Source organism: Orycteropus afer, unplaced genomic scaffold (genome assembly GCF_000298275.1).
Source record: "Orycteropus afer afer isolate SDZICR_OR568_19922 unplaced genomic scaffold, OryAfe1.0 scaffold00003, whole genome shotgun sequence".
NCBI classification, from domain to species: domain Eukaryota; kingdom Metazoa; phylum Chordata; class Mammalia; order Tubulidentata; family Orycteropodidae; genus Orycteropus; species Orycteropus afer.
The window spans coordinates 20,941,307-20,966,678 of record NW_006921590.1 but is presented as its reverse complement, the minus strand read 5'-3'; the positions used below and the strand labels follow the sequence as shown (position 1 = coordinate 20,966,678).

At 37.6% G+C, this 25,372-nt stretch overlaps 1 protein-coding gene across 1 annotated transcript in view; it reads right to left on the bottom strand.

Moving 5' to 3' along the window:
- Positions 1 to 25,372, bottom strand: part of TBC1D5 (TBC1 domain family member 5) — a 544,439-nt gene that overhangs the window by 318,360 nt on the left and 200,707 nt on the right. Inside the window, exons 7-8 of the mRNA XM_042780322.1 lie at positions 13,822 to 13,924; positions 575 to 663 (exon numbers count right to left, since the gene is read on the bottom strand). Coding sequence (XP_042636256.1) covers positions 575 to 663; positions 13,822 to 13,924 — 192 coding nt within the window. The remainder of the gene's footprint in view (positions 1 to 574; positions 664 to 13,821; positions 13,925 to 25,372) is intronic.

The window sequence follows — 25,372 nt, the reverse complement described above, 5'->3', positions numbered from 1 at the left end:
TCTGGTTAGGGTATCTTAGTAAATGAACTCTAACAAATACCATTACTAAAATTTATTATTTTGTTGAAATAGTAATATGTATCTTAAAAACATGAGAAGCCATTTCTGTTTATTTACAGAATGGAGTTCTTTGTCACACCATTCCCTCTGTTCCCTCAGAACTGAGCTGAGACAAACCTGGTGCAAAGTATGTATCTCATATGTAAGATTCTCATGCAGCTTACTGTGAAAAAGAATGGACCACTAGAGGACCATATATCGAAATATCATCAATCATTAGCACCTTTGCTATTGTAACAAAAAATTCCTCTCCTTAATTCATTAAGTTATATGTTTTCCAGCACAGATGAAAGATTCTTAGCAATATTTATGATTCCAAATGTGCTCCATAGCAGAAGTGGGATTAAAACTATTAAATGGAATTTACTTTGGATCCTTCTAATTAGCCATATGAAACACAACTACATGTTTACAACTTACAAAAAGTTAGAAGTACCTTCAATTTAAAATATTTTGAGGTAAAAAAGATTACAGCAGGGCTGAATAAACAGGTGGTGCTCGTCTAAAAACTTGCCTGGGTTGAGCAGATTCACTAGCATGTAGGAAAGCCTGGTGGTCACAGTGGAGGATGAAGACTATAGGTGCCAACAGCTCGTGCATGCCCTGAAACATAAGAGCAAGGGAAATGGGAAGGATGGATTTTGAGAGTCCTTTAGTGTGTATTTTAAGCTCAGTATGACATTTCTTCAACTTACAGTCACCCGTGACATTACCATATTATTCAGAAAAGCATAAAAATGGAAAGCTAAAAAACAAGATTTTATCTACTTTTAGAATTTCTTTCCAATTCAACCACAGCACTCATTCTTTAAAACAGAGAGAGCAGTTTGCTTTTAAATAACACAACAAACAATAAATTGGCATGGTAGACAAGCTTGCACCTGTCAGTTGCTTCAAGATCTGTACTCATAAATATGAATTTCACTTATGCAAATTATAATCATGAGCTACAGTGTAAAGATCTGCAGTAAGAAGGGCAACTAAGAACTGTAGACCGAAGGAAATTACACCCAATGTTTTCATTATATAATGGTTCAAAATTAGGATGTCTGTAGATTTAGGAAGAGCTGAAGTCAGCTGGCTAGAAATGTTGGATAATAAAGGGAACAATCTTTAGCAGGTATGACAGAAAATAAAGTTTTTAAAATATGATTTTTAACATGTTTAATCAGAACACTACCATTAACTTTTTTCTTTCTATTTCACCTTATTTTAAATTATTTAGTGGTTTCAGTAACACAATTTTCTTTTTCCTTATTTTGGGGTTCACCTGTGGATCACATTCATAGGCACAGAAACAAAAGGTATAATATTAGTTAGTAAGCTGTCTTTAAAAGACTATTGTAAAAATCTATTATTTACCCATCATTGTGGAGAAATAAGTTATTCCACATTAGTGACTTACCTTGTTAATTGAGATTCTTTTCCCTTAAGCATCAAAATACATATTTTAAAAATTTAATAACAGATGATACTCATTTCTGTATCTTAAATTAAGTAAATTATCATTTAACTTTTGCTTAATAACTAAGGGTGATCTTTTATAAAATGACAAGACAAAATACCACTTTCTGAAGAAATTAAAAGAAAACATAGGAGCAGAAAACAGAGAAAGTACTGCTGGTAGAATTAGTGTAGGCTTCTTGTGAGCAGGAAATTGAAAGAAAGAGCTAACTGCCCTCTGCTAAACCCTATCCTACTTTTAGGAATACAGTTGATATCCCAAAGATAATACAAAAGTAAACTTAAACAGAGTTCTTTTGTAAGTTATTGCTAGCCTTGAATTAGAGGAATTTAATGACATTTTTACAAAATATTTTGTGAAACGATGATTTAGTATGACTTAGGACAGTGTATAACATATCACTTCAATCTTTTATAGGTAACCATCTCCTCACTAATGAAACCTTTATGAGACTATCCCTTAGTAGAACAAGATACCAAAACCAAACCAAATGCACTGCCGTGGAGTTGAATCCATCTCATAGTGACTCCTCCTTGGGTTTCCAAGGCAGTATTACTACAGAAGTAGACTGCCCAACTTTCCTTCCGAGGAGTGGCTGGTGGTTTTGAACTGCCAGCCTTCTGGTTAGCAGTTAAATGCCTTATGCACTATGCCACCAGAGCTCCCAGAATAAGATAGAGACCCAGAAAAAATAGAATTAAGCATTGCGCTGTTTTCAGCTACCATGGAGTCAGTCCATGATCCATAGTGACCCTGTGCACAAGTGGATGGACTGTTGTGATCCATGGGTTTTTCTTTGGCTGATTTTCAGAAAAAGATTGTCAGGCCTTTCTGAAGCATTGCTAAATGTGCTTTAAAAATCTTTATGAGGGGCTTATTCTCCTGCAATAATACACAATTTATTGCAGTAAGAAACTATCATAATTCTAATATCAAAGTAATAGCTACTTACTGCAGAAAACTACAGAAAATCCAAACCCCTCTGCCAAAAAAAAAACTAAAAAGAAAGAAAGAAAAGAAAAAAGGAAGAAAGGAAGAGAGAGGGAATGACACAAAGAGGGAGGAAAGGAAGGAAATAAGGGTGAATAAATTAGGAACTCTAACAGATATCCTTAAAGTAATCTTTTTGCCTATTTCTGGTTATTTCTTTAGGATAATACCCCTAGAAGTAGAATTCCAGAGTAAAAGGATAAAACTGTGTGTGTGTGCGTGCATATTCCAGAAAGAATTTCCTTGCTGTAGAGCATTAAAACTTGCCTTCTCACCACATCATCACCTATGTGCATAATGTTTTTTAAAAATCTTCTCCAATTTCACTGACAAATTGTTACTTTAATTTCTTCAAATGCTTGTGAAACTATACTAAAAAATTTATTGATTGCTTTTATGTAATGAGTTGCCTATTTCCTCCTAATGAATGTTTTCTTTGTGATTTGTGATACTCTTTCAACAACTAAGGATATTAACCATTTGCCTTTTAATTGTGACTACTATATCTATGACATATTAATGTTATATACATTAAAATAGTCAAGTCAATAAATTATCTTCATGGCTTCCTTTTTTGCTTTCATATCTAAAAAGATATTCCTTATCTGAGATTAGGCAAGCATAAAATTTCTTTCTTTTTCCCCCCAGTTCAGCGGTATCACTAGGATTGTTATCACCTAGTATGGTAACTCATGGTGTCACCGCCCTTATTGATCTCTTCCAGTACTAGATCACACAGGATCCTTAGTACTGTTCATGTTGTTGTTGTTATTTGCCATCCAGTTGGACCCGAGTCACAGCGACCCCTCCTTGGGTTGCCGAGGCAGTATCACTATGGAAGTAGATTGCCCAACCCTCCTTCCGAGGAGTGGCTGGTGAGTTTGAACTGTCAGCCTTCAGGTTAGCAGTTAAGTGCCTAGTACTGTTCATAATCAATTTTAATCACACAGTAAGATAAATATCATAAATTGCATAAATGTCATATTTACTAGATCAATAGCAATAAAACAATTATTTTGTAAAATCTTTCCACATTGAATTACAACACTGTAAGTCGCAAAATTACTGGTAACTGAGCAGAAACCTTTTTTGAGTTTTCTCCCTCATTTCTTATAATTACTACTTCATTCTTTAAAAAGTTATTGACATAGGTTCACAAATACTAGTTACAAGAATACTGTATCTAAAACAATAGAAAATTTCACAAAATCAGCAACTACAAAACCATTGGAAGAAATGAAAACAACAATGTGCCTTTGTAGTATGTGCAGATGAAATTTGGTGATTCAAAGCATCAATTGGTTAATAATGACAGCTCTGAGCGGAGTACATTACAAAAACAAACAAACAAAAAAATCCACTGCTGCTGAATCAGATCTGACTCATAGCCACCCCTCCTTGGGTTTCTGAGGCAGTATCAGTACGGAAGTAGATTGCCCAACCTTCCTCCCAAGGAGTGGCAGAAGGTAACCATGAGCCTTCTGGTTAGCAGTCAAATGTCTTAGGCACTATGCCACCAGAGCTCCCTGAGTGGAGTACATTAGAGGTTCAAAAAGTTAATTAGTATAGAGTTTGAAGCCTAGTAGGTATAATGTATAATGGTACATGTAACCCAGGCTTACAAAAAATGTTGTCACTACTGCAACTAACTACAGGGATGTTTAAAAAAATAATAAATTGCACTGAAACACTGCACAACAATTTTATAGACAGTCATTTTGGTGTCATCCCTGTGACAGTGTCACTTGGTGTGGTTTGCACCCTTGCATACCTCCCCGCCCTTGGCCTGGTGACACTATTTCAGTTAAATCTTCACATAACTGATATTAATTTAAATTTTACCATGAGGAATAAATGTATTTATTTATTTATTTATTTGCTTCAAAAGAGTTAAAAACTAACTTACTGAATAATCTCTATTTACCAAATAACTTATTTCTCCCAAGCGATCTGAAATAACATCTTTACCATAAATTGGCTATTTAGCTTATTTTTTCTGCGCTTTTATGGCTATTATCATTGGTTTATATATTCTTAACCAGAGCTGCAGTAGTTTAATGATGTGAGTTTCAAAATGTTCTAATTTCTTGCAGTACAACTACTCCAAATTTTCTACTCTTTTTTCAACATTATTTTGCCTATTCTAACTCATTCATTTTTCATCTAGGTGAACTTCAGTATCATTCAGTTACATAAAATGTTAAGCAAAACTGTAATTTCTACTGGTATTGCATTAAAATATACAGATTAACTTGAAGAGAATCGCTATTTTTAAGAACACTGAATTTCCCAATCCTAAAATCTATAGAACTGCTTAACTCTTATTAGGCTTATTAGTAGATTTTCTCATTGGTGGTGGGGTCTTTTGAATGGATCTTTCCCATCGCCCCTCAGTACATTTTCTAACTAATTTTGGCTAGTTTATAAGAAAGAGCTCATGTCTTAATACATTTCCCAACTTTCTTTAAATGTTCCTTTCCCTCTATTTTTTCTGTGACACTACTTTCCATATCCTCCACTTGTTCATGCATTGTTCATCATTCATGATTCCAAAAATTATTTCTTAAATGCTTATGAGGTGCTAGGCAGTAGAGACACAAAGGTGAATGAAATGGGCAAGTTCCTAATCTTTATGGAACTTGCAACCTGGGCAGGAAAACACATAAGTAATAAAAAAAGCACTTAAATTACAATTGTAAACTCCAACAAGTGATGTGTGTGCATGTGTTTGTGTGTGTGTACAGAGAATGAGATACGGCGAGAGAGAGAGGAAACGAGACAGCTTGACCAAGTGCAACTGCTTCCCTATTACTGTAAGCTCCCTGAAGGTGTGGGCGATGCATTTCATCTATTTTTAAACCAAGTTCCTTCTATAGGCACAGCATATAGTATGTGCTCACTACATGTCACCTGAATGAGTGAAATATCTACTTATCAGTATATTAACATGTTGATAAAAATTACATAATGAAAAAAAGGAAAAAGAACACCACCAAATCTTATTTCAATTTTTAGATCATTAAATAAAGGTGTTCTGTATATAATGCAAATTAAGAGTCTCTGAACACTGCAGAATGAGCAGTTATGACAATCTCTGACAAGTCCAATTTTGACTTCTAGCCATATTAGAAAGATTTTTTTTTTCCTAATAGACTTGAAAGAGATTGTTGGTCTTGCTCTCATTTCTAAACAGTAAACCCTGATTAATAATTACAAATGACAATTATATGCCCTTCTTTAAAGGAGAAGAGAAATATTTGGAATGAATGATCATAAATTCAATATGCTGTAGTTTGAAAAAGCACAAGTAAAAAATGTATTGTCAGTAAACTTCTTGGTTCTCAAAATACATATTTTCCTTCCATCTACACTCACTGTCAGCAGTTTTGCTTGCTTAAAGCCTTTATCCCTGCTGGATGGTAAGTAGTCACTGCGCTCCAAACTCATGCCAGTTGAAAATAAAGGTAACAAAGTTTTCTTCATCAACAGCCCGTAGGCTCACAAAATTGAACCTGTTCTTTTATCTGCCTGTGTTCATTTAGCCCACCAAGCAGTCTTTATTAAAGCTGAGGCATCAGGCAGTCAAAGTTCATTAATACCATTTATATAATCTCTGCAGTTTCAATTAACTCAGCAAGACATTCTACTACAGATAACAGTCTCATTAATTCAATAAAATCTCATAACTATTAACAATATGGTCGATGTTAAACGGGGTGTCACCTAGTACAAAATAATAGCTTTAACAGCTTGTGATGAAACTTAAGGTTTTTTCTTAAATTTGATCCAGCTAAATATGCAGTCCTTTTTTAGTAAGGTATTATTTTTCTGTAAAGAATCTATAGGATTTTAAACATGTACATGGGGTAGACATATTTTTTTAGGTGATATGTCCTTCCAATAAAATACTTTCTTATTAGATAACTGATAGACTGTGCTGGATTATCAAGAATCTGCTCTTCCATATTCCTGCCTAGTTGTCCACACAAATGTAATGGGTCACATGTATCACCAGTGGTGGAGCTGTGCAGGTATTGGCTTTGTTTCTTTTTTCTCTGTAGGAAAAAAAAAATGTATAACTTGGCGTAATTTTATTCTGACTCGATTCACTACTATAAAACCCTTTACTACAAGGAATTTTCAAATATTTGAAAGTGGAAAGGAGGCAAAGAAGGAATAAGTTTCAAAAAAGTCAACAAAATGAGGAGAGGAGAGCAGAAAAACAGAAAGAAACTTGGATCACAGATTACTTTTGAGGGAGTGGGGCGTGGAGGTGGAGAAGGAGGTCTTTTGACTTTGTATAGCCAATCTTGTTTGGTAAGACTGATCCTACCTTAAGATTATACAGAAGTTCTCCTAAATTTTCTGTTAGCATATTTATATATTTTATTTTTACCTTGATATCTTTATACCATCTGAGACATATTTTCAAATAAAGGTATAACTTAATCTGTTCTTCTAGCTAGACACCCAATCAATCTTTTTCCCATTGAATTAAAATATTCTACTTTATTCACTAAAGATTTCATATAAATATAATTGGACTTATTGTTAACATGTCCCACTGATGTATTCATTTCCATGCTACTATTGTATTGGTAAAGGAGCTCTGGCAGCATAGTGCCTAAGGCACTTGACTGCTAACGAGAAGGCTGGCAGTTCAAATCCACCAGCCACTCCTCAGAAGGAAGATGGGGCAATCTACTTCTGTAGTGATACTGCCTCGGAAACCCAAGGAGGGGTCGCTATGAGTCGGGGCTGACTCAATGGCACATAACAACAACAATAACATGGTATTGGTAAAGGAGCTCTGCTGTGCAGCAGTAAAGCATTAGGCCGCTAAGCAAAAGGTTGATTGTTTGTATCCAGTAGCCACTCTGCAGGAGAAAGATGAAGTAGTCAGTTTCCACAAAGAGTTACAGACTTGAAAGCCCTAAAGGGCATTTCTACTATGTCCTAAAGGGTAGCTATGAGTTGGAATTCACTAAATGGCAGTTGGTGGGTGAGTCATATTGCTTTGCTCATAGCACTTTTATAGAAATTTTAATATCACTTTTTGTCATTCTTCCCTCCCCCATATTATGTGGCAACTCCAATATGTTTAATAATGATCATGATGATGAAGATGACAATAACTATAATTAGTAATATTAACCCTTGGTGAGCACTACATGCTCTTAACTCATGAGGTAAATGTTATTATCGTCCTCATTTTACAAATAACAAAACTAGGGCCTAGACCACTTGCCTGTCAGTCTGTCGTACAATGGTAGCTTGTGTGTTGCTGTGAAGTTGGAGGCTATACCACTGGTGATTCAAATACCAGCAGGGTCACCCATGGTGGACAGATTTCACAGGAGCTTCCAGACTAAGACAGACTCAGAAGAAAGAAGGGGCCACTTACTTCTCCAAGTATTGGCCAGTGAAAACCTTATGAGTACCAGTGAAACACTGTCTCATATTACTGGAAAACTTTATGAATAGCCTTGAACCATGTCTAATATAGTGCTGGAAGATGAGCCCCTCAGGTTGGAAGGCACTCAAAATACTACTGGGGAAGAGCTGCCTCCCCAAAGTAGAGTAGACCTTAATGGTGTGAATGGAGTAAAGCCTTCAAGAACCCCATTTGCTGATGTGGCATAGCTCAAAATGTGAAGAAGTGGCTGCTAACAACAATTAATAATTGGAACATGGAGTGTGTTAAGTATGAACCCAGGGAAATTGGAAGTTGTCAAAAATGAAATGGAACACATAAAGATTGATATCCTAGGCATTAGTGAGCTGAAGTGGACTGTTTTTTGTCATTCTGAATCAGACAACAATATGATCTACTACGCTGGGAATGATATATTGAAGAAGAATGGCATTACATTCATTGTCACAAAGAACATTTCAAGATCTATCCTGAAGTACAGTGCTATCAGTGACAGGATAATATCCATATGCCTACCAGGAAGACTATTTAATACTATTATTCAAATTTACACACCAACTGCCAAAGCCAAAGATGAGGAGATTGAAGATTTTTACCAACTTCTACATTCTCAAATTGACCAAACATGCAATCAAGATGTATTGATTGTTACTGATGATTAGAATGTGAAAGTTGGAAACAAAGAAGAATCACAGGTAGTTGGAAAATATAGCCTTGGTGATAGAAATGACGCCAAAGATCGCATGACAGAATTTTGCCAGACCAATGACTTATTCATTGTAAATACCTTGTTCAACACCATAAATGGTGGCTATACACTTGGATCTCACCAGACGGAATACACAGGAATCACACTGACTACATCTGTGAAAAGAGGTGATGGAGAAGCTCAGTATCTTCAGCCAAAATAAGGCCAGGAGCTGACTGTGGAACAGACCATCAATTACTCACATAAGCTGAAGCTGAAGACAATTAAAACAAGTCCACAAGAGCCAAATACAACCTTGATTTTATCCCACCTGAATTTAGAGACCGTCTGGAGAACAAATAAGACACATTTAACACCAATGACTGAAAACCAGATGAGCTGTAGAAGTACATCAAAAATATCACATATAAAGAAAGCAAAAAGTCATTAAAAAGACAGGAAAGGAAGAAGAATGGCCAAAATAGATGTCAGAAGAGACACTGAAACTTGCTCTTGAATGGAGAGTAGCTAAAGCAAGTGGAAGAAATCACAACATAAAAGAGATGAACAGAAGATTTCAAAGAGCAGCTGAAAAAGACAAGGTCAATTATTACAACGAACTGTGCAAAGATCTGGAGTTAGAAAACCAAAAGGGAAGAACACAATCATTATTTCTTAAGCTGAGAGAACTAAAGAAGAAAGTCAAACCTCAAGTTGCAATGTCGAAAGATTCTATGGGCAACACACTGAATGTGGAAAACATCAAGAAGATGGAAGGAGTAGAGAGTCACTGCCCCCAAAAGAATTTGTTGATGTCCATCTATTTCAGGAGGTGGCATATGATCAAGAAACAATTGTACTGAAAGAAGAAGTTAAAGCTGCACTGAAGGAACCGGTGAAAAACAAGAAGGATTCAGGAATTGACAGAATACCCACTGAGATGTTTCAATAAATGGATGCCACCCTGGAGGCACTTACTTGTCTATGCCAAGAAATCTGGAAAACAGCTACTTGGCCAACTGACTGGAAGAGATCCATATCTATACCCATCCCAAAGAAAGGTGATCCCACAGAGTATGGAAATTATCAAACAATATCATTAATATCACGTGCAAGTAAAATCTTGTTGTTGTCACTGTTATGTGCCTAGTGACCCCTCCTTGGGTTTCCGAGGCAGTATCACTATGGAATTAGATTGCCCAACCTTCCTTCCAAGGAGTAGCTGGTGGGTTTGAACTGCCAGACTTCTGGTCAGCAGTCAAGTGCCTAAGGCATTACGCTACCACTCTTATTGAAGATAATTGTAGCAGTATATTAATTGGGAACTTCCAGAAATGCAAGCTGGATTCAGAAGAAGACATGGAATGAGGGAGATCATTGCTGATGTCAGATGGATCTTAGCTGAAAGTAAAGAACACCAGAGTGATGTTTACTTGTGTTTTACTGACTATGCAAAAAGATTCAATTGTGTGGATGATAACAAATTATGGACAACATTGAGAAGCATGGGAATTCCCGAACACTTAATTTTGCTCATGAGGAACCTGTACATAGACCAGAAGGCTGTTATTAGAACAGAACAAGGGGATACTGTATGGTTTAAAATCAAGAAGGGAGTGGGTCTGGGTTGTGTCCTTTCACCATACTTATTCAATCTGTATGCTGAGCAAATAATCTGAGAAGCTGGACTGTATGAAGAATGTGGCATCCAGATTGAAGGAATATTCCTTAACAACATGTGATATGCAGATGACACAACCTTGCTTGCTCAAAGTAAGGATGACTTGAAGCACTTACTGATGAAGTTTAAAGACTACAGTCTACAGTATGGATTACACCTCAACATAAGAAAACAAAAATATTCACAACCAGACCAATAAGCAACATCACAACAAACGGAGAAGCATTGAAGTTGTCAAAGATTTCGTATTACTTGGTTTCTCAATCAACATCAGTGGAAGCAGCAGTTAAGAAATCAGACATCATATTACACTGGGCAAATCTGCTGAAAAAGACCCCTTTAAACTACTGAAGAGCAAAGATATCTCTTTGAAGACTAAGGTGTGCCTAACTCAAGCCATGGTATTTTCAATCACCTCATATGCATGTGAGAGCTGGACAATGAATAAGGAAGGCTAAAGAAGGGTTGACACTTTTGAATTGTGGTACTGGCGATGAATACTAAAAGTAACATGGACTGCCAAAAGAACTAACAAATTTGGCCTGGAAGACTTGTAGCCAGAATGTTCCCTGGAGTGAGGATGGTCAGACTTCCTATCACCTACTTTGGTCATGCTGTCAGAAGGGACATTCTTTGGAGAAGGATGTCAAGCTTAGTAAAGTAAAGAGTCAGCAAAAAAGGGGAAGACCCTCAGTGAGATGGATTGACACAGTGGCTGCAATGATGGACTCAGGTATAGTAAGGATTGTGAGGCTGGCACAGGACCAGGAAGAGTTTTGTTCTGTTGTACATGGGGTTGCTATGAGTCAGAGCTGACTTGATGGCACCTAACACCACCACCACCACCACCACCACCACCACCACCACCAACAACAACAACAACAACAACAGGGCTTAGAAGACTTAGGTTAGTAACCTGCTCAAGATCATGCAGCTAGTAAATGATAGAGCTGAGATTCAACTTCAGGAATTTTTACTCCAGACCCAGTATTCTTAATGACTAACCCTTCATTAAAATCACTGTAAAGTTTTTTGACATTAAATTAAATAAAACTGTGTCTAGTTAGAAAACCACTAATACTCTTCAACAATCAATTATAGGAGATCAAATGGTCAACAGTTATCCAAAAGGAGATGAGAAGGCAAGGAGGGGAAGGAAAACTAGATCAATGGAAACAGAACAAACAGAATGGAAATAATGAGAATGCTGAAACACTGTGAAAACTGCAGCCAATTTCATGGAACAATTTATATAAAAACTTGTTAAATTGGAACCTAATCTGCTGTGTAAAGTTTCATCTAAAACACTGAACTATTTAAAAAAACAAAAACCAAAAAACTGTTTTTAAGAGAACCATACGCCATCCCCCCAAAATAAAAACAGACCAAATACTTAACTGGATTCTCACTGGGATGATACTATGTTTATATATTAATTAGGAAGGGATTAGTATTTTTATTTAAAGTCTTCCCATCAATAACATTCTATTGTTTTCTATTAATTCAACTCTTGCTTTTTATCCTTATGGTTTTGATTGCCATCATGTACTGGATACATTTATTCCATTACTAATCCTAAAAGGTCACTGCCAGCAAGTAATTAATATAAAAATATATTACTAATACAAAGTGGGAGAACAAAGTGGAATAAAACTCAAAATTATAAAAAAAGATCAGGCTTACTGCTCTGATAGAGACTGGTAAACTCCCCGAGACTATGGTGCCTAGTGACCCTTCAGGACTGGAATTTAACTCATTCCTGTGGCTTCCAGCCAAACAGACAGGCATACAAAGTGTACACTACACTGTTGTTGTTGTTGTTGTTATGTGCCGTCGAGTCGGCCCCGACTCATAGCGACCCCTCCTTGGGTTTCCGAGGCAGTATCACTATGGAAGTAGGATTGCCCAACCTTCCTTCCGAGGAGTGGCTGGTAGGTTTGAACCGCCAGCCATCTGGCTAGCAGGCAAGTGTCTTAGCTACTATGCTACCAGAGCTCCCACTACAGTAGGTAGGTACAATATTTAGAAAAATCAACCATGGGAGGTCAGAAGGGCAGCATTTGCACAGGGAGACAGCTCAAGAGGGCAGGAATGCATAGGAAAGAAGGACACAGGGAAAGGGTAACCAGAGGGAGAAGTGGGAAGACAGCCATTACGTTATGGGGATTGCAGTCAATATCATGCAACAAAATGTGTATGAACTTTTATGGAAAATGAATTTGCTCTATAAACTTACACCTAAACACACACACACACACACACACACAGGGTTTAAAAAATACTACTAATATAAAAATCAAGATAAAATTAGTTCCCTTGGGTATTCTATGTTTACAGTAACAACAAATATATTATTTAGGTTAATTGTACTCTGACTTGGTTCTGGGTTTACAATCTTCAGATCTATTTTACTTTAAATTAATTATGCTGCTTTCATTATACAGGTCTCCGCTCCCTCAATACAGTAAGTCCCCCAGTTATAAACATCTAACTTACAGCTCATAGTTGCCCTTTAAATGTTATGTAAATATGCCCTCACTTTGAAATGACTGAACCAACACCTAACTGCAACAAATCTTCTTCACAATCACCTTCACTTGCTGCATGTGCAGCTTTTAAATCACTGAAAAGGCTTTGAGCCTTTTCTGGCACCATAGCAAAGCTAAATAAAAACTTTACACAGCTGTTTTGACTTATCTACAAATTTGACTTAAGGACATACTTAAGGAACCGATCTTGTTAGTAATCTGGAGACTGCCTGTGTATTACAGTGAAGTTAGGTGGTCATAAGTCGGACATATGATTTTTGATTATTACACAATTTATGAATTCAGTTGGACCTCCTACTTACACATTTGGAGAAATACATGAAAAAATATCCAACTATGTCTATTCTTATTGGAACATTTAAACTTAAGCAGAAAACCTGGATACTTCTTTATATACTAAGTAAATAATTTACATATTAATGAAAATGTATAATCCATCAGTCTGCTTTGCTTTAGTAATGGGATGAGTTAAATAATAGGATCACAAAGACATTAAATATAAATTTCAAAATTTTTCTGAATTTCCAGGTACTTTCTGAAATTCTATTACTGGTAAATCTTAAAGAATAATGGAGTATTTTCTTTTTCACATGGCATTTCACATTATTTATAAATGCTCTACTGAGAAACAATATTTATACCTATAACTCTAAAAAGTTTTATTACTAGATTGCTTTGAAGAGCCTGTTTATAAACAAACTCCCAAAAGTTGAAAGAAAAGATTGAACAGCCTTATAGAAGACAATTTTGTGGAATGTCTTATAATGAGGAAGAAGCATATGTGCTTCAATGAGCTTACTTTTCTCACTCTGCAGCAGACAAGCGGGTCTTTGATTGCTTCACCATTATGATACAACTCTGGATACAATAAAGACTACATTATTGCGCTATCATTTGTCAAGCTGTATAGAAATTTTGAGTCAATGGATGCCACCTGTACGATATTTTCATTACCTGTTTATAAAGCAACTGCTCGTTTTCTCTGGCATAACAGAAAAGAACATCTGTAAGAATTTTTCTCACATTTTCTTGTTGAAAAAATTGCATTTCAGGAAACCTGTAAAAAGAAAACACAGCACTGAAATAGACTAGCACAGTTTCACAACTCATCCTCAACTCTCATTTCTGAGAGGTGCCAAGGGGCTGCTTTAGGTTCAGCATGAGACTGAATTGCCATGCAATTTAAGTCACTTGCTGGACTGTTTCCCTTACGTTAAGGGGGAAAAAAGGTGATGAAAGGAAATGATTACATTACAGAAGTAAATGACAGCTTTCAACATGTAAACATTTCAAATGCCTTCATTTACTTAAAGTCACTAAATGTTTAAAAATTTTTTTTTTTTTTTTTAAGAAAAATGTATTATTAGCCTGTTTTTTGTGTGTGGAGTTTTTGTTTTGTTTTAATCCATTTGATCCTTAGGAGTGGAATGTAATTTTCTAAGTATCAGCTTTTTCAAGTGATCATTTTTGTATTTTTTTCGTGATGTGAATATCCAGATTTTAATTATTATTCATGATTATAAGTCAGCTGATAAAAATGTAGGCTTCAAATAGAACAAAAGTTAGTCAGCACTGCTTAAGTGTTCTTTGGATCAAAAACTCTACCAGTTCCTTTGAGGTAATGCTAAATAGAAAAAGGAGAGATAATCTCCTTGAAAGAAACTTAAAAAATTGTTTAAAATACAAGAATATGCAATAATAACAAGCCAAAGAGCAAATATATAGCAATACAACACACAATGACTACATAAGGGAATGCCATGTAAGAATAGAGAGTTAACTGGGTTCAATATTAGAAGGTTTGAATAAGAATTTTAAGGAGAAGATGAACAAGCAAAATCACTAGGAAAGGTACTCAAATCAGAAGGAAAGATATGGAGTCACAGAAGGCAATGAATACTTCAAATGTGCAAGGTGGCATACTAATTAGTTATGAGAAGGAAGAGAGAATTCCATGAAGTACAATTGTCATGTAGAAGCAGAAGAATGTCTGAGAAGAAAAGGTGGAACAAATCTGTAAAAAACTTTGAATGTTAAATTTACAACTGAGGATAAACAACAGAGTGACTGCATATTTCCACTGGGAGGTACCAAAGAAAAGAGTATTTGAGTAAGACTAAGTGGGAAGAAAGGAGCTCAGGTAGTGTAGTGGTTAAGCACTTGGCTGCTAACTGAAAGGTTGCCAGTTACAACTCACCATAAAGATAACAGCCTTAGAAACCCAATGGGGTGGTTATACTCTGTCCTACAGGGCTACTATGAGTCAGAATTGACTCAACAGCCATGGGTATGGCTTTGGTTAAGTGGGAATAAGCCTGAAAGAGGAGACTGTTTAAAAGGACATAAGAAGGCACTATAACAAAGTAAGATAATAATAATAATTTAAAAACCCCACAAATTTAAATAGAAAGCCTGTGCTCAAATTTATGTTGCCTAATTTCCAGCTGTATAACCTTGAACAAATAATTACTCAACTGACTGTTTAAAGGTAATAATTCTGATCTGCCTATCAAGAGGGAGCACCTGGGGCAGGCTGGGTAAGGGAGCTTGGTGCAGTGGTTGGGTGTTGGAGACGCTGGGGCAGGCCAGAGAAGTGAGCCACGCACAGGGGTCTGCGGGAGGCAAGGAAGCAAGCCAGTGGGTTTGGAGCTGCTAAGGGAGAGTGGCGGCTTGCAATGGCTGAGGGAGGAAGTGAGCAGAGTGGTTTAGAAAAGCTCAGACAGACAAACTTCTCTGTCAGTTTGTCATTTGTGGTGGTTTGTGTGTTGCTGTGAGGCTGGAGGCTATACCACTGGTGTTTCAAATGTCAGCAGGGTCACCCATGGTGGACAGATTTCAGTGGAGCTTCCAGACTAAGACAGATTTGGAAGAAGGAATAAGCCATCCACTTCTCAAAGAATTGGTCAGTGAAAACCTTATGTATAGCAGTGAACTGAATGGTCCTGAAACAATGTCTGATATGGTGCCAGAAAATGAGAACCTCAGGTCAGAAGGCACTCAGAATAAGACTAGGGAAGAGCTGCCTCCTCAAGAGTAGAGCAGATCTTAATGATGTGGGATAGAGTAAATCTTTCGGGACCTCCACTGGCTGATGTGGCACATCTCAAAATAAGAAGAAACAGCTGCAAATATCCATTAATAATTGGAACATAGAATGTATGAAGTATGAATCTAGGAAAATTGGAAGTTGTCAAAAATGAAATGGAACAGATAAAGATTGATATCCTAGGCATTAATGAGCTGATATGAACTGATTTTGGCCATTCTGAATCAGACACCATATGATCTACTATACCAGGAACAACAAATTGAAGAGGAAAGGCATGGCATTCATCATCACAAAGACTCTATCAAGATCTATCCTGAAATACAATGCTGTCAGTGATAGGATAATATCCACATGCCTACAAGGAAGACCAGTTACTACTTTAATTCAAATTTATGCACCCACCACCAAAGGCAAAGAAGAGGAAATGGAAGATTTTTACCAACTTCTGCAGTCTGAAATTGACCAAACATGCAATCAAGATGTGGTGATTAACTGGTGATTGGAATATAAAAGTTGGAAACAAATAAGAACTGCTGGTAGTTGGAAAATATGGCCTTGATGATAGAAATAATGCTGGAGATTGCATGACAGAATTTTGTAAGACCAATGACTTATTCATTGCAAATACTTTTTTTAAACAACACAAATGGTGGCTATACACGTGGACACCAGATGGAGTACACAGAAATCAGATTGACTACATCTGTGGAAAGAGGCGATGGAAAAGCTCAGTATTTTTGGCCAAAACAAGGCCAAGAGCTGATTCTGGAACAGACCATCAACTGTTCATATGTAAGTTCAAGTTGAAGCTGAAGACAATTAAAACAAGTCCATGAGAGCCAAAATATGACCTTGATTATATCCCTCCTGAATTTAGAGACCATCTAAAGAATAGATTTGATGCACTGAACACCAATGAATGAAAACCAGAGGAACTGTGGGATAACATCAAGAATATCACCCATGAAGAAAGCAAAAGAGCAATAAAAAGACAAGAAAGGTAGAAAAGACCAAAATACATGTCAGAAGAGCCTCTGAAACTTGCCCTTCAGTGGAAGCAGCTAGAGCTAATGGAAGAAATGACAAGATAAAAGAGCTAAACAGAAGATTTCAAAGAGCAGCTGAAGAAGACAAAGTCAATTATTATAATGAAATGTGCAGAGACCTGGAGTTAGAAAACCAAAAGGGAAGAACACACTTGGCATTTCTCAAGCTGAAAGAATGGAGGAAAAAAAGTTAAGCCTCAAGTTGCAATACTGAAAGATTCTATGGGCTAAATATTGAATGATGCATGAAACATCAAAAGAAGATGGAAGGAATACACATAGTCACTGCATGAAAAAGAAGTGGTCGATGTTTATCCATTTCAGGAGGTGGCATATGATCTAGAACCAATGGTACTGAAACAAGAAGTCACAGCTACACTGAAGGAATTGGTAAAAAACAAGGCTCCAGAAATTGATGGAATGCACATTTAGATGTTTCAACGTGATGAAGACACTCACTTGTCTATGCCAAGAGATTTGAGAGACAGCTATGTGGCCAACTGAATGGAAGAGATCTGTTATTTGTATCCATTCCAAAGAAAGGTGATCCCAAAGAATGTGGAAATTATTGAACAGTATCATTAATATTGCATGAAAGTAAAATCTTACTGAAGATAATTCAAAAATGGTTGCAGCAGTATATTGATAGAACTTTGAGAAATGTAAACTGGATTCAGAAGAGGATGTGGAATGAGGGATATCACTGCTGATATCAGATGGATCTTGGCTGAAAGCAAAGAATACCAGAAAGATGTTTATTTGTGTTTTATTGACTACACAAAAGCATTTGATTGTGTGGATCATAAAAAATTGTGGATAACATTGGAAAGAATGGAAATTCCAGAACACTTAACTGTACTCACGAGGAACCTGTAAATAGACCAGGATGCTGTCATTCGAACAGAACAAGGGAACACTGCATGATTTAACATTAGAAAGGAAGTGAGTCAGGGTTGTATCCTTTCACCATACTTATTCAATCTGTATGCTGAGCAGATATCTGAGAAGCTGGACTATATGAAGAAGAACATGGCATCAGGATTGGAGGAAGACTCATTAATAGCCTGTAATATGCAAATGACACAACTTTGCTTGCTGAAAGTGAGGATGACTTGAAGCAATTACTGATGAAGATTGAAGAACACAGTCTGCAGTATGGATTACACCTCAGTATAAAGAAAACAAAAATCCTCACAACCAGACTAATAAGCAGCATCATGATAAATGGAGAAAAGATTGAAGTTGTCAAAGACTTTGTATTACTTGGTTCTACAATCAACACCAATGGAAGGAGCAGTCAAGATATCAGAAGACATTCCGCATTGGGCAAATTAGCTGCAAAAGACCTCTAAAGTGCCAAAGAGCAAAGATGTCTTCTTGAAAACTAATGTGTGCTTAACGCACCCCATGGTATTTTCAATCGCCTCATATGCATGTGAGAGCTAGACAATGAATAAGGAAGACCAAAGAAGAGTTGATGATTTTGAGTTGTGGTGTTGGCAAAGAATACTGAAAGTAGTACGGACTGCTAAAAGAACTAAGAAATCTGTCCTGGAAGAAGTTTAGCAGGAATGCTCCTCGGAAGTGAGAATGGCTAAACTTGGCCTCACCTACTTTGGTCATGTTGTCAGAAGAGACCATTCTCTGGAGAAGTATATAATTCTTGGTAAAATGGAGGGTTAACAAAAGAAGGGAAAGCCCTCAACAAGATGGATTGATACAGTGGCTGCAACGGTGGGCTCAGATATAGCAGGGATCGTGATGCCGGCACAGGACCTGGCAGTGTTTTGTTCTGTTGTACATAAAGTTGGTATGAGCCAGAGACAACTTGACAGCACCTAACACCACCACCATCACCACTCATTGAGATAATGTAAAAATACCAAGAACAGCACAGGGAAGTAGTAGATGCTTAGTAATAGACATCAATATTAGCCTTTAGGTGCTGGTATTTTATGTTATGAGGATGTGAATTAGAACTGTGGCTTTGGAACTAGGAAACAAGAATAGGTGAGAGACTGAAGAGGAAGACTCCTTGGAGCACAGAAGCTTAGGACATTACCAAAAGAGAAACATACTCCTTAATGAGTCTTCTTTAAAGCACAATAATTATTACAAAGATCCTCTGGTGGTGTAGGGTCTGCTAACCAAAAGCTTAGTGGTTCGAAACCACCAGCTGCTCTGTGGAAGAATGAGGAGGCAGTCTGCTCTGTAAAGATTTACAGCCTTGGAAACCCAACTGGGGTCACTATGAGTTGGAATATACTCAATGGCAGTGAGTTTTTGTTTTTTTTTTACTTTATAATGGTTTATTGTCTCCTATGTCTGGAGAATTTAGCTAGTTTTATGTTTTCCTCCAATCCTTATTTGACTCCTCACAAGAGTTATAACTTTCTCTCCAGTCCAGGATGGGTTCTTGGGTTAACTATGCTAGTAGTAAAGTAAAACCTATTTTTATCTTCTGTTAACTTTTGCTTGAATCTGATTTTGGTGTGCTATTATTTATTATGTAGTATTATATTGTCAATATAAATCATTGATTTTCTTTTCTGTAGCATCAAGTAGGTTTCTCTTTCAGGGGGCCAGTAATAAACAACTCAAAGTTCTGAGCAAGGTTACATCACATCTGTGTAAACTTCAATGTGATGACCTTCAGGAAGTCCCTATCTGAGGATGGTAGGTGAACTAGGATGGCACCCAAAATCAAACCCACAGCCATTGAGTTTAGTCTGACTCACAGTGACCCTATAGGACAGAGTAGAATTGTACCATAAGGTTTCCAAGTCTGTAAAACTTCATGGAAGCACACTGCCTCATCTTTCTCCCATGGTGGGTTCCAACTGCTGGCTTTGCGGTTCGCAGCCCACAGCTTTCACCACAGCACCACCAAAGTTCCTTCAAAGGTGGCACGAGCTCCTAAATAAGAGAAAACTTGATCTGGAGGTAGATTCAGAGCAAGCATAATATATCATAAAAGTGAAAGAATTTCCAGAATGATGTTAAATGCATTGAACAAGAAAAGAAACACAAAGACATTTAAAATGACTTATTTAGACCAAAGAAATTTGTGAATGTCATTTTTCTTGTTGTTGTTAGGTGCTGTCGAGTTGGCTCCAATTCATAGCGACCCCATGTACAACAGAACGAAATACTGTCCAGTTCTGCACCATCCTCACAATGCTTGTTATACTTGAGCCCATCATTGCAGCCAATGTGTCAATCCATCTCATCGAGTGTCTTCCTCTTTCTCACTCTCTACTTTACCAAGAATGATATTCTTCTCCAGGGAATGATCCCTTCTGGCACATGACCAAAAAAGGTCAGACAGTCTGGCCAATCTTGCTTACAAAGAATATTCCAGCTACACTTCTTCCAGGACAGATTTGTTAATTCTTCTGGAAGTCCATAGTATTTTCAGTATTCTTTACCAGCACCACATTTCAAAGGCATCAACTTTTCTTAGATCTTCCTTATTCACTATCCAGCTTTCACATGCATATGAGGCAAGTGAAAATAACATGGAGTAGGTGCACTTTAAAGTGACATCTTCCTTCTTAACACAGTAATGACGTTTTTGCAGCACATCTGCCCAGCATACTACTACTTCTGATTTCTTGACTGCTGCTTCCATGGGTGCTGACTGTGGTGGAAGTAACTGAAATATCTGGCAACTTTAATCTTTTCTCCATTTATGGTGATGCTGCTTATTGGTCCAGTTGTGAGGTTTTTTTTTTTTTTTTCTTTATGTTGAAGTGTAACCCATACTGCAGACTGTAGTCTTTGATCTTCATCAATATGTGCTTCAACTCATCTTCATTTTCATCAGGCAAGTTTGTGTCATCTGTATATCACAAGTTGTTAATGAGACTTCTTCTAATTGTGATATCATGTTCTTCAGACAGTCCAGCTTCTTAGATTATTTGTTCAGTATACAGATAGAATAAGTATGGTGAAAGGATACAACCCTGATGCATACCCTTCCTGATTTTAAACCATGCAGTAAGCCAGCCTGGGGACCAGCGGAAGGTAGGTGCTTGCCCTGGGGGAGGCTGGGTAAGCGAGCAGGGTGTGTGAGACCAGGAAATGAGCAGAACAGTTTAGAATAGCTAGAGGAGACACACTTTTTTGTCGGTTTGTCATACTATGGTGGCTTGAGTGTTGCTGTGAGGTTGGAGGCTATGCCATCTGTGTTTCAAATGCCAGTAGAGTTACCCATGGTGGACAGGTTTCAGTGGAGCTTCCAGTCTAAGACAGACTCAGAGGAAGGAAGAGGCCATCCACTTCTCAGAGAACTGGCGAGTGAAAACCTTATAAATAGCAGTGAAACACTGTCTGATATATTATTGGACATGACAACAAAAGACGTATTGCATTGGCAAATCTGTTGCAAAAGATCTCTTTCAAGTGCTGAAGAGCAAAGATATCTCTTTGAAGACTAAGATGCGCCTAACCCAAGTCATAGTACTTTTAAACGCTTCATATTCATGTGAGAGCTGGACAATGAATAAGGAAGACTGAAGAAGAGTTGACGCTTTGGATTTGTGGTGTTGATGAAGAATGCTGAAAGTACCATGGACTACTAAAAGAACTAACAAATCTGTCCTGGAGGAAATGCAGCCAGAATACTCCTTGGAAGTGAGAATGGCTAGATTTCATCTCACCTACTTTGGTCATGTTGGCAGAAGGGACCATACTCTGGAGAGTATCCTGCTTGGTAAAGTGGAGGGTCAACAAAAGAGGGGAAGGCCTTTAACAAGATGGATTAACATGGTGGCTTCGGTGATGGGCTCAGGTATATAGGGATCATGAGGCTGGCACAGGACGAGGCAGTGTTTCGTTCTGTTGTACATAAGGTTGCTATGAGTCGGAGACGACTCAACAGCACATAACAACAACAGTATCCCATTGTTCTGTTTGAACAACAGCCTCTTGGTCTGTGTAAAGATTTCTCATGAGTACAATCAAGTATTTTGGAATTCCCATTTTTTGCAATGTTATCCATAATTTGTTATGATCTACCTAGTCAAATGCCTTTGCATAGTCAATAAAACACAGGTAAATATCTTTCTGGTATTCTTTGTTTTTAGTCAAGATCCATTTGACATAAGCAATGATATCCCTCGTTCCATGTCCTCTTCTGAATCCAGCTCCATTAATATTAGAAAAGTGGACTGTATGAAGCATGAATCTAGGAAAACTGCAAGTTATCAAAAATGAAATACAACTCATAAAGATCAATATTCTAGGCATTAATGAGCTAAAATTGACTGGTATTGGCCATTCTAAATCAGATAATCATATGATCAATCATGCTGGGAATGACAAATTGAGGAGGAAAGTCATGCCATTCATCATCACAAAGAACGTATCAAGATCTATACTGAAGTAGGATGTGGTCAACAATAGGATAACATCCATATGCCTACAAGGAAAACCAATTCATACCACTATTATTCAAATTTATGCTAAATCTGTTAGAAAGTCAAATACACCAAATTAAAGAGATCAGGGTGAAAGATGTTGTTGTTGTTGTTATGTGCCGTCAAGTCGGCCCCGACTCATAGCGACCCCTCCTTGGGTTTCCGAGGCACTATCACTACGGAAGTAGGATTGCCCAACCTTCCTTCTGAGGAGTGGCTGGTGGGTTTGAACCGCCAGCCGTCTGGTTAGCAGGCAAGTGTCTTAGCCACTATGCTACCAGAGCTCCCAGGGTGAAAGATAGCTAAGTATTAATAAAATAAGCTGCTGTAGAGAAATTCTTGGGAAAACATAGCCATTAAGGGAAACGGAGTAACACTTTTTAGAGGTGAAATTTTCTTCCCCTCTTCCTCATTATAAGAAGCTCTGGTAGTATAGTGGTTAGGCATTCAGCGGCTAACCAAAAGGCTGGTGGTTCAAATTCACCAGGTGCTCTGCAGGAGAAAGATAGGGCAGTCTGCATCTGTAATGATTTACAGCCTTGGAAACACTATAGGGTTGTGAAAGTTGGAATCGACTTGGTAGCAGGAAGTTTGCTTTTTCTTCTTCATTATTTGACTTAAATATAGCCCTGTCTTTAAGAAGGCTCCATGCCTCAGATTTAGACCATTTATCTTAATGATTTTATATGTCCCTTTTCTTAAGTACTCTTCAGAAATTATCTATGGAGACTGGCTCAACCAAATTCTGTGTCGTTCTTGTGATATGAATGGATTATGGGAGAAAGTACTAAAAGCTCCTACGTTCACTTTGCCAACAAATATCTATGAACTATATGGTTGGTGGTTGTGTGCCATCAAGTCGGACCTGACTCATAGCGACCCCTCCTTGGGTTTCCAAGGCAGTATCACTACGGAAGTAGATTGCCCCATCTTCCTTCTGAGGAGTGGCTGGTGGGTTTGAACCACCAGCCTTCTGGTTAGCAGTCAAGTGCCTTAGCCACTATGCTACCAGAGCTCCTATGAACTATATAGTAAGAGTTTAATATTTAAGTACTGAAAATGTAAATTATATTACATACCAATTCATGGTTTCATTTAGATGCATAGTAACCACTTGTAAGATTAAAAACTAGAGATCTACAGAATTAAATTGCAGGCAGATAATTTAAATTATCCACTTTTAGCAAATACCCAATCAACTGAAAATGTGTATTAGGCAGGCATAGTATAGCGGTGCAATAGCACACCATCTAGGATTCTACTCCACAATGCTGAAGTGCCAATTTGTAAAGTTTCATGATACTCTCTTTTTTTTAGAAAAGTACAATTTGCCCTCTAAATTCTGATGAAGAATCTATAGCATCTATAAGTAGGGTAGAAAGATATAGAGACATTCTTAAAAAAAAAAAAAAAAGAAATAACAGTTACACTATTTTAGAAGTTAGGAAAATAACTGAAGTTCAGAGAAGATTTGAGTTGAAAGAGTGTTTGAAGATTATATAAAGTGATTAACAGGTAAAGAAACTAAAGCCAATAGAGATGAACAATAGTCCCAATCCATCTGGGTAGTTAGCAAGCAGCAGTACATTCCACATGACTTCTCTCATCAGTTATAAATGAGTACAGGAAATGCTGCTGCTGTTGTTAGGTGCCTCTGAACTGGCTCCTGACTCATGGCAATGGTATGCATGAAGGAAGGTAATGTGGACCAGTCCTGCCTCATCCCCACGGTTAGTTAAAAATAGGTCTGTTGTGATCCATAGGGTTTTCACTGGCTGATTTTCAAAAGTAGATTGCCAGGCTTTTCCTCCTAGTCTGTCAGTCTGGAGGCTTCACTGAAACATGATGAGTACCATAGGAACACACAAGTCTTCACTGACAGATGGCTGGTGACCATGCATGAGATGCACTGGCTTGAAATTGACCCCACATCTCCTGAACGGTAGGGCAGTAATGGAGAGTGAAATTAATTTAGGTAAAATTCCATGAGTTCAGAGCTACACAGAACCACCTAGTTTACAGGGCTGATGAATATACTGAATGACAATAAATTTCCTACAACAAATATTGGATTGCCATATCAGACATCAAACCAGAAGACTATGTTTGTTGTGAACAAACATATGTTATTGCTGTTACTGTTAAGTGCCAATGAGTTGGTTCTGACTCATAGCAAGCCCACAACAAAACACTGCCCAGTTCTGTGCCATCCTCACAACTGTTGCAGCCACTGTGTAAATCCATCTCACTGAGGGTCTTCCTCTTTTCTGTTGACCCTCTACTTTTCTAAGCATGATGTCTTTCTCTAGGGACTGGTCCCTCCTGAAAACATGTCCAAAGTATGGGAGATGAAGTCTTGCTGTCCTCGTTTCTAAGGAGTATTCTGGCTGTACATATTTCAAGACAGACTTTTTGTTCTTTTGACAATCCACAGTATATGCAATATTCTTCCCTGTCATCATAATTCAAAGGCATAATCTCTTCTTAGGCCTTCCTTATTCAGTGTCCAGCTTTCACATGTATGCGAGGCAACTGAAAAGACCATGGGTGGTGTCAGGGGCACCTTAGCCTTCAAGAGAACATCTTTGCTTTTTAATACTTTAAAGAGGTTGTCTGCAGCAGATCTGGCCCAAGTAATATAGCAATATAACCATACTTCCATATCTATAGAAATCAGAAATAAGAGGGAGGAAAGAATAGTGAGTAGCAGTTCCATGAATAGTAATGATCAGTTGTTAATGGTACGTTCAAGCTACAGAATAGATTCCCTGCTATCCATTATACTTCTAGTGTTTTTTTAACTCTATGCCAGACGGTGTTGACTCAGGATGTTGTTGTTGTTGTTGTTATTATGTGCTGTCAGGTTGGACCCGACTCATAGCGACCCCTCCTTGGGTTTCCGAGGCGGTATCACTACAGAAGTAGATTGCCCAACCTTCCTTCTGAGGAGCGGCTGGTGGGTTTGAACCACCAGCCTTCCGGCTTGCAGT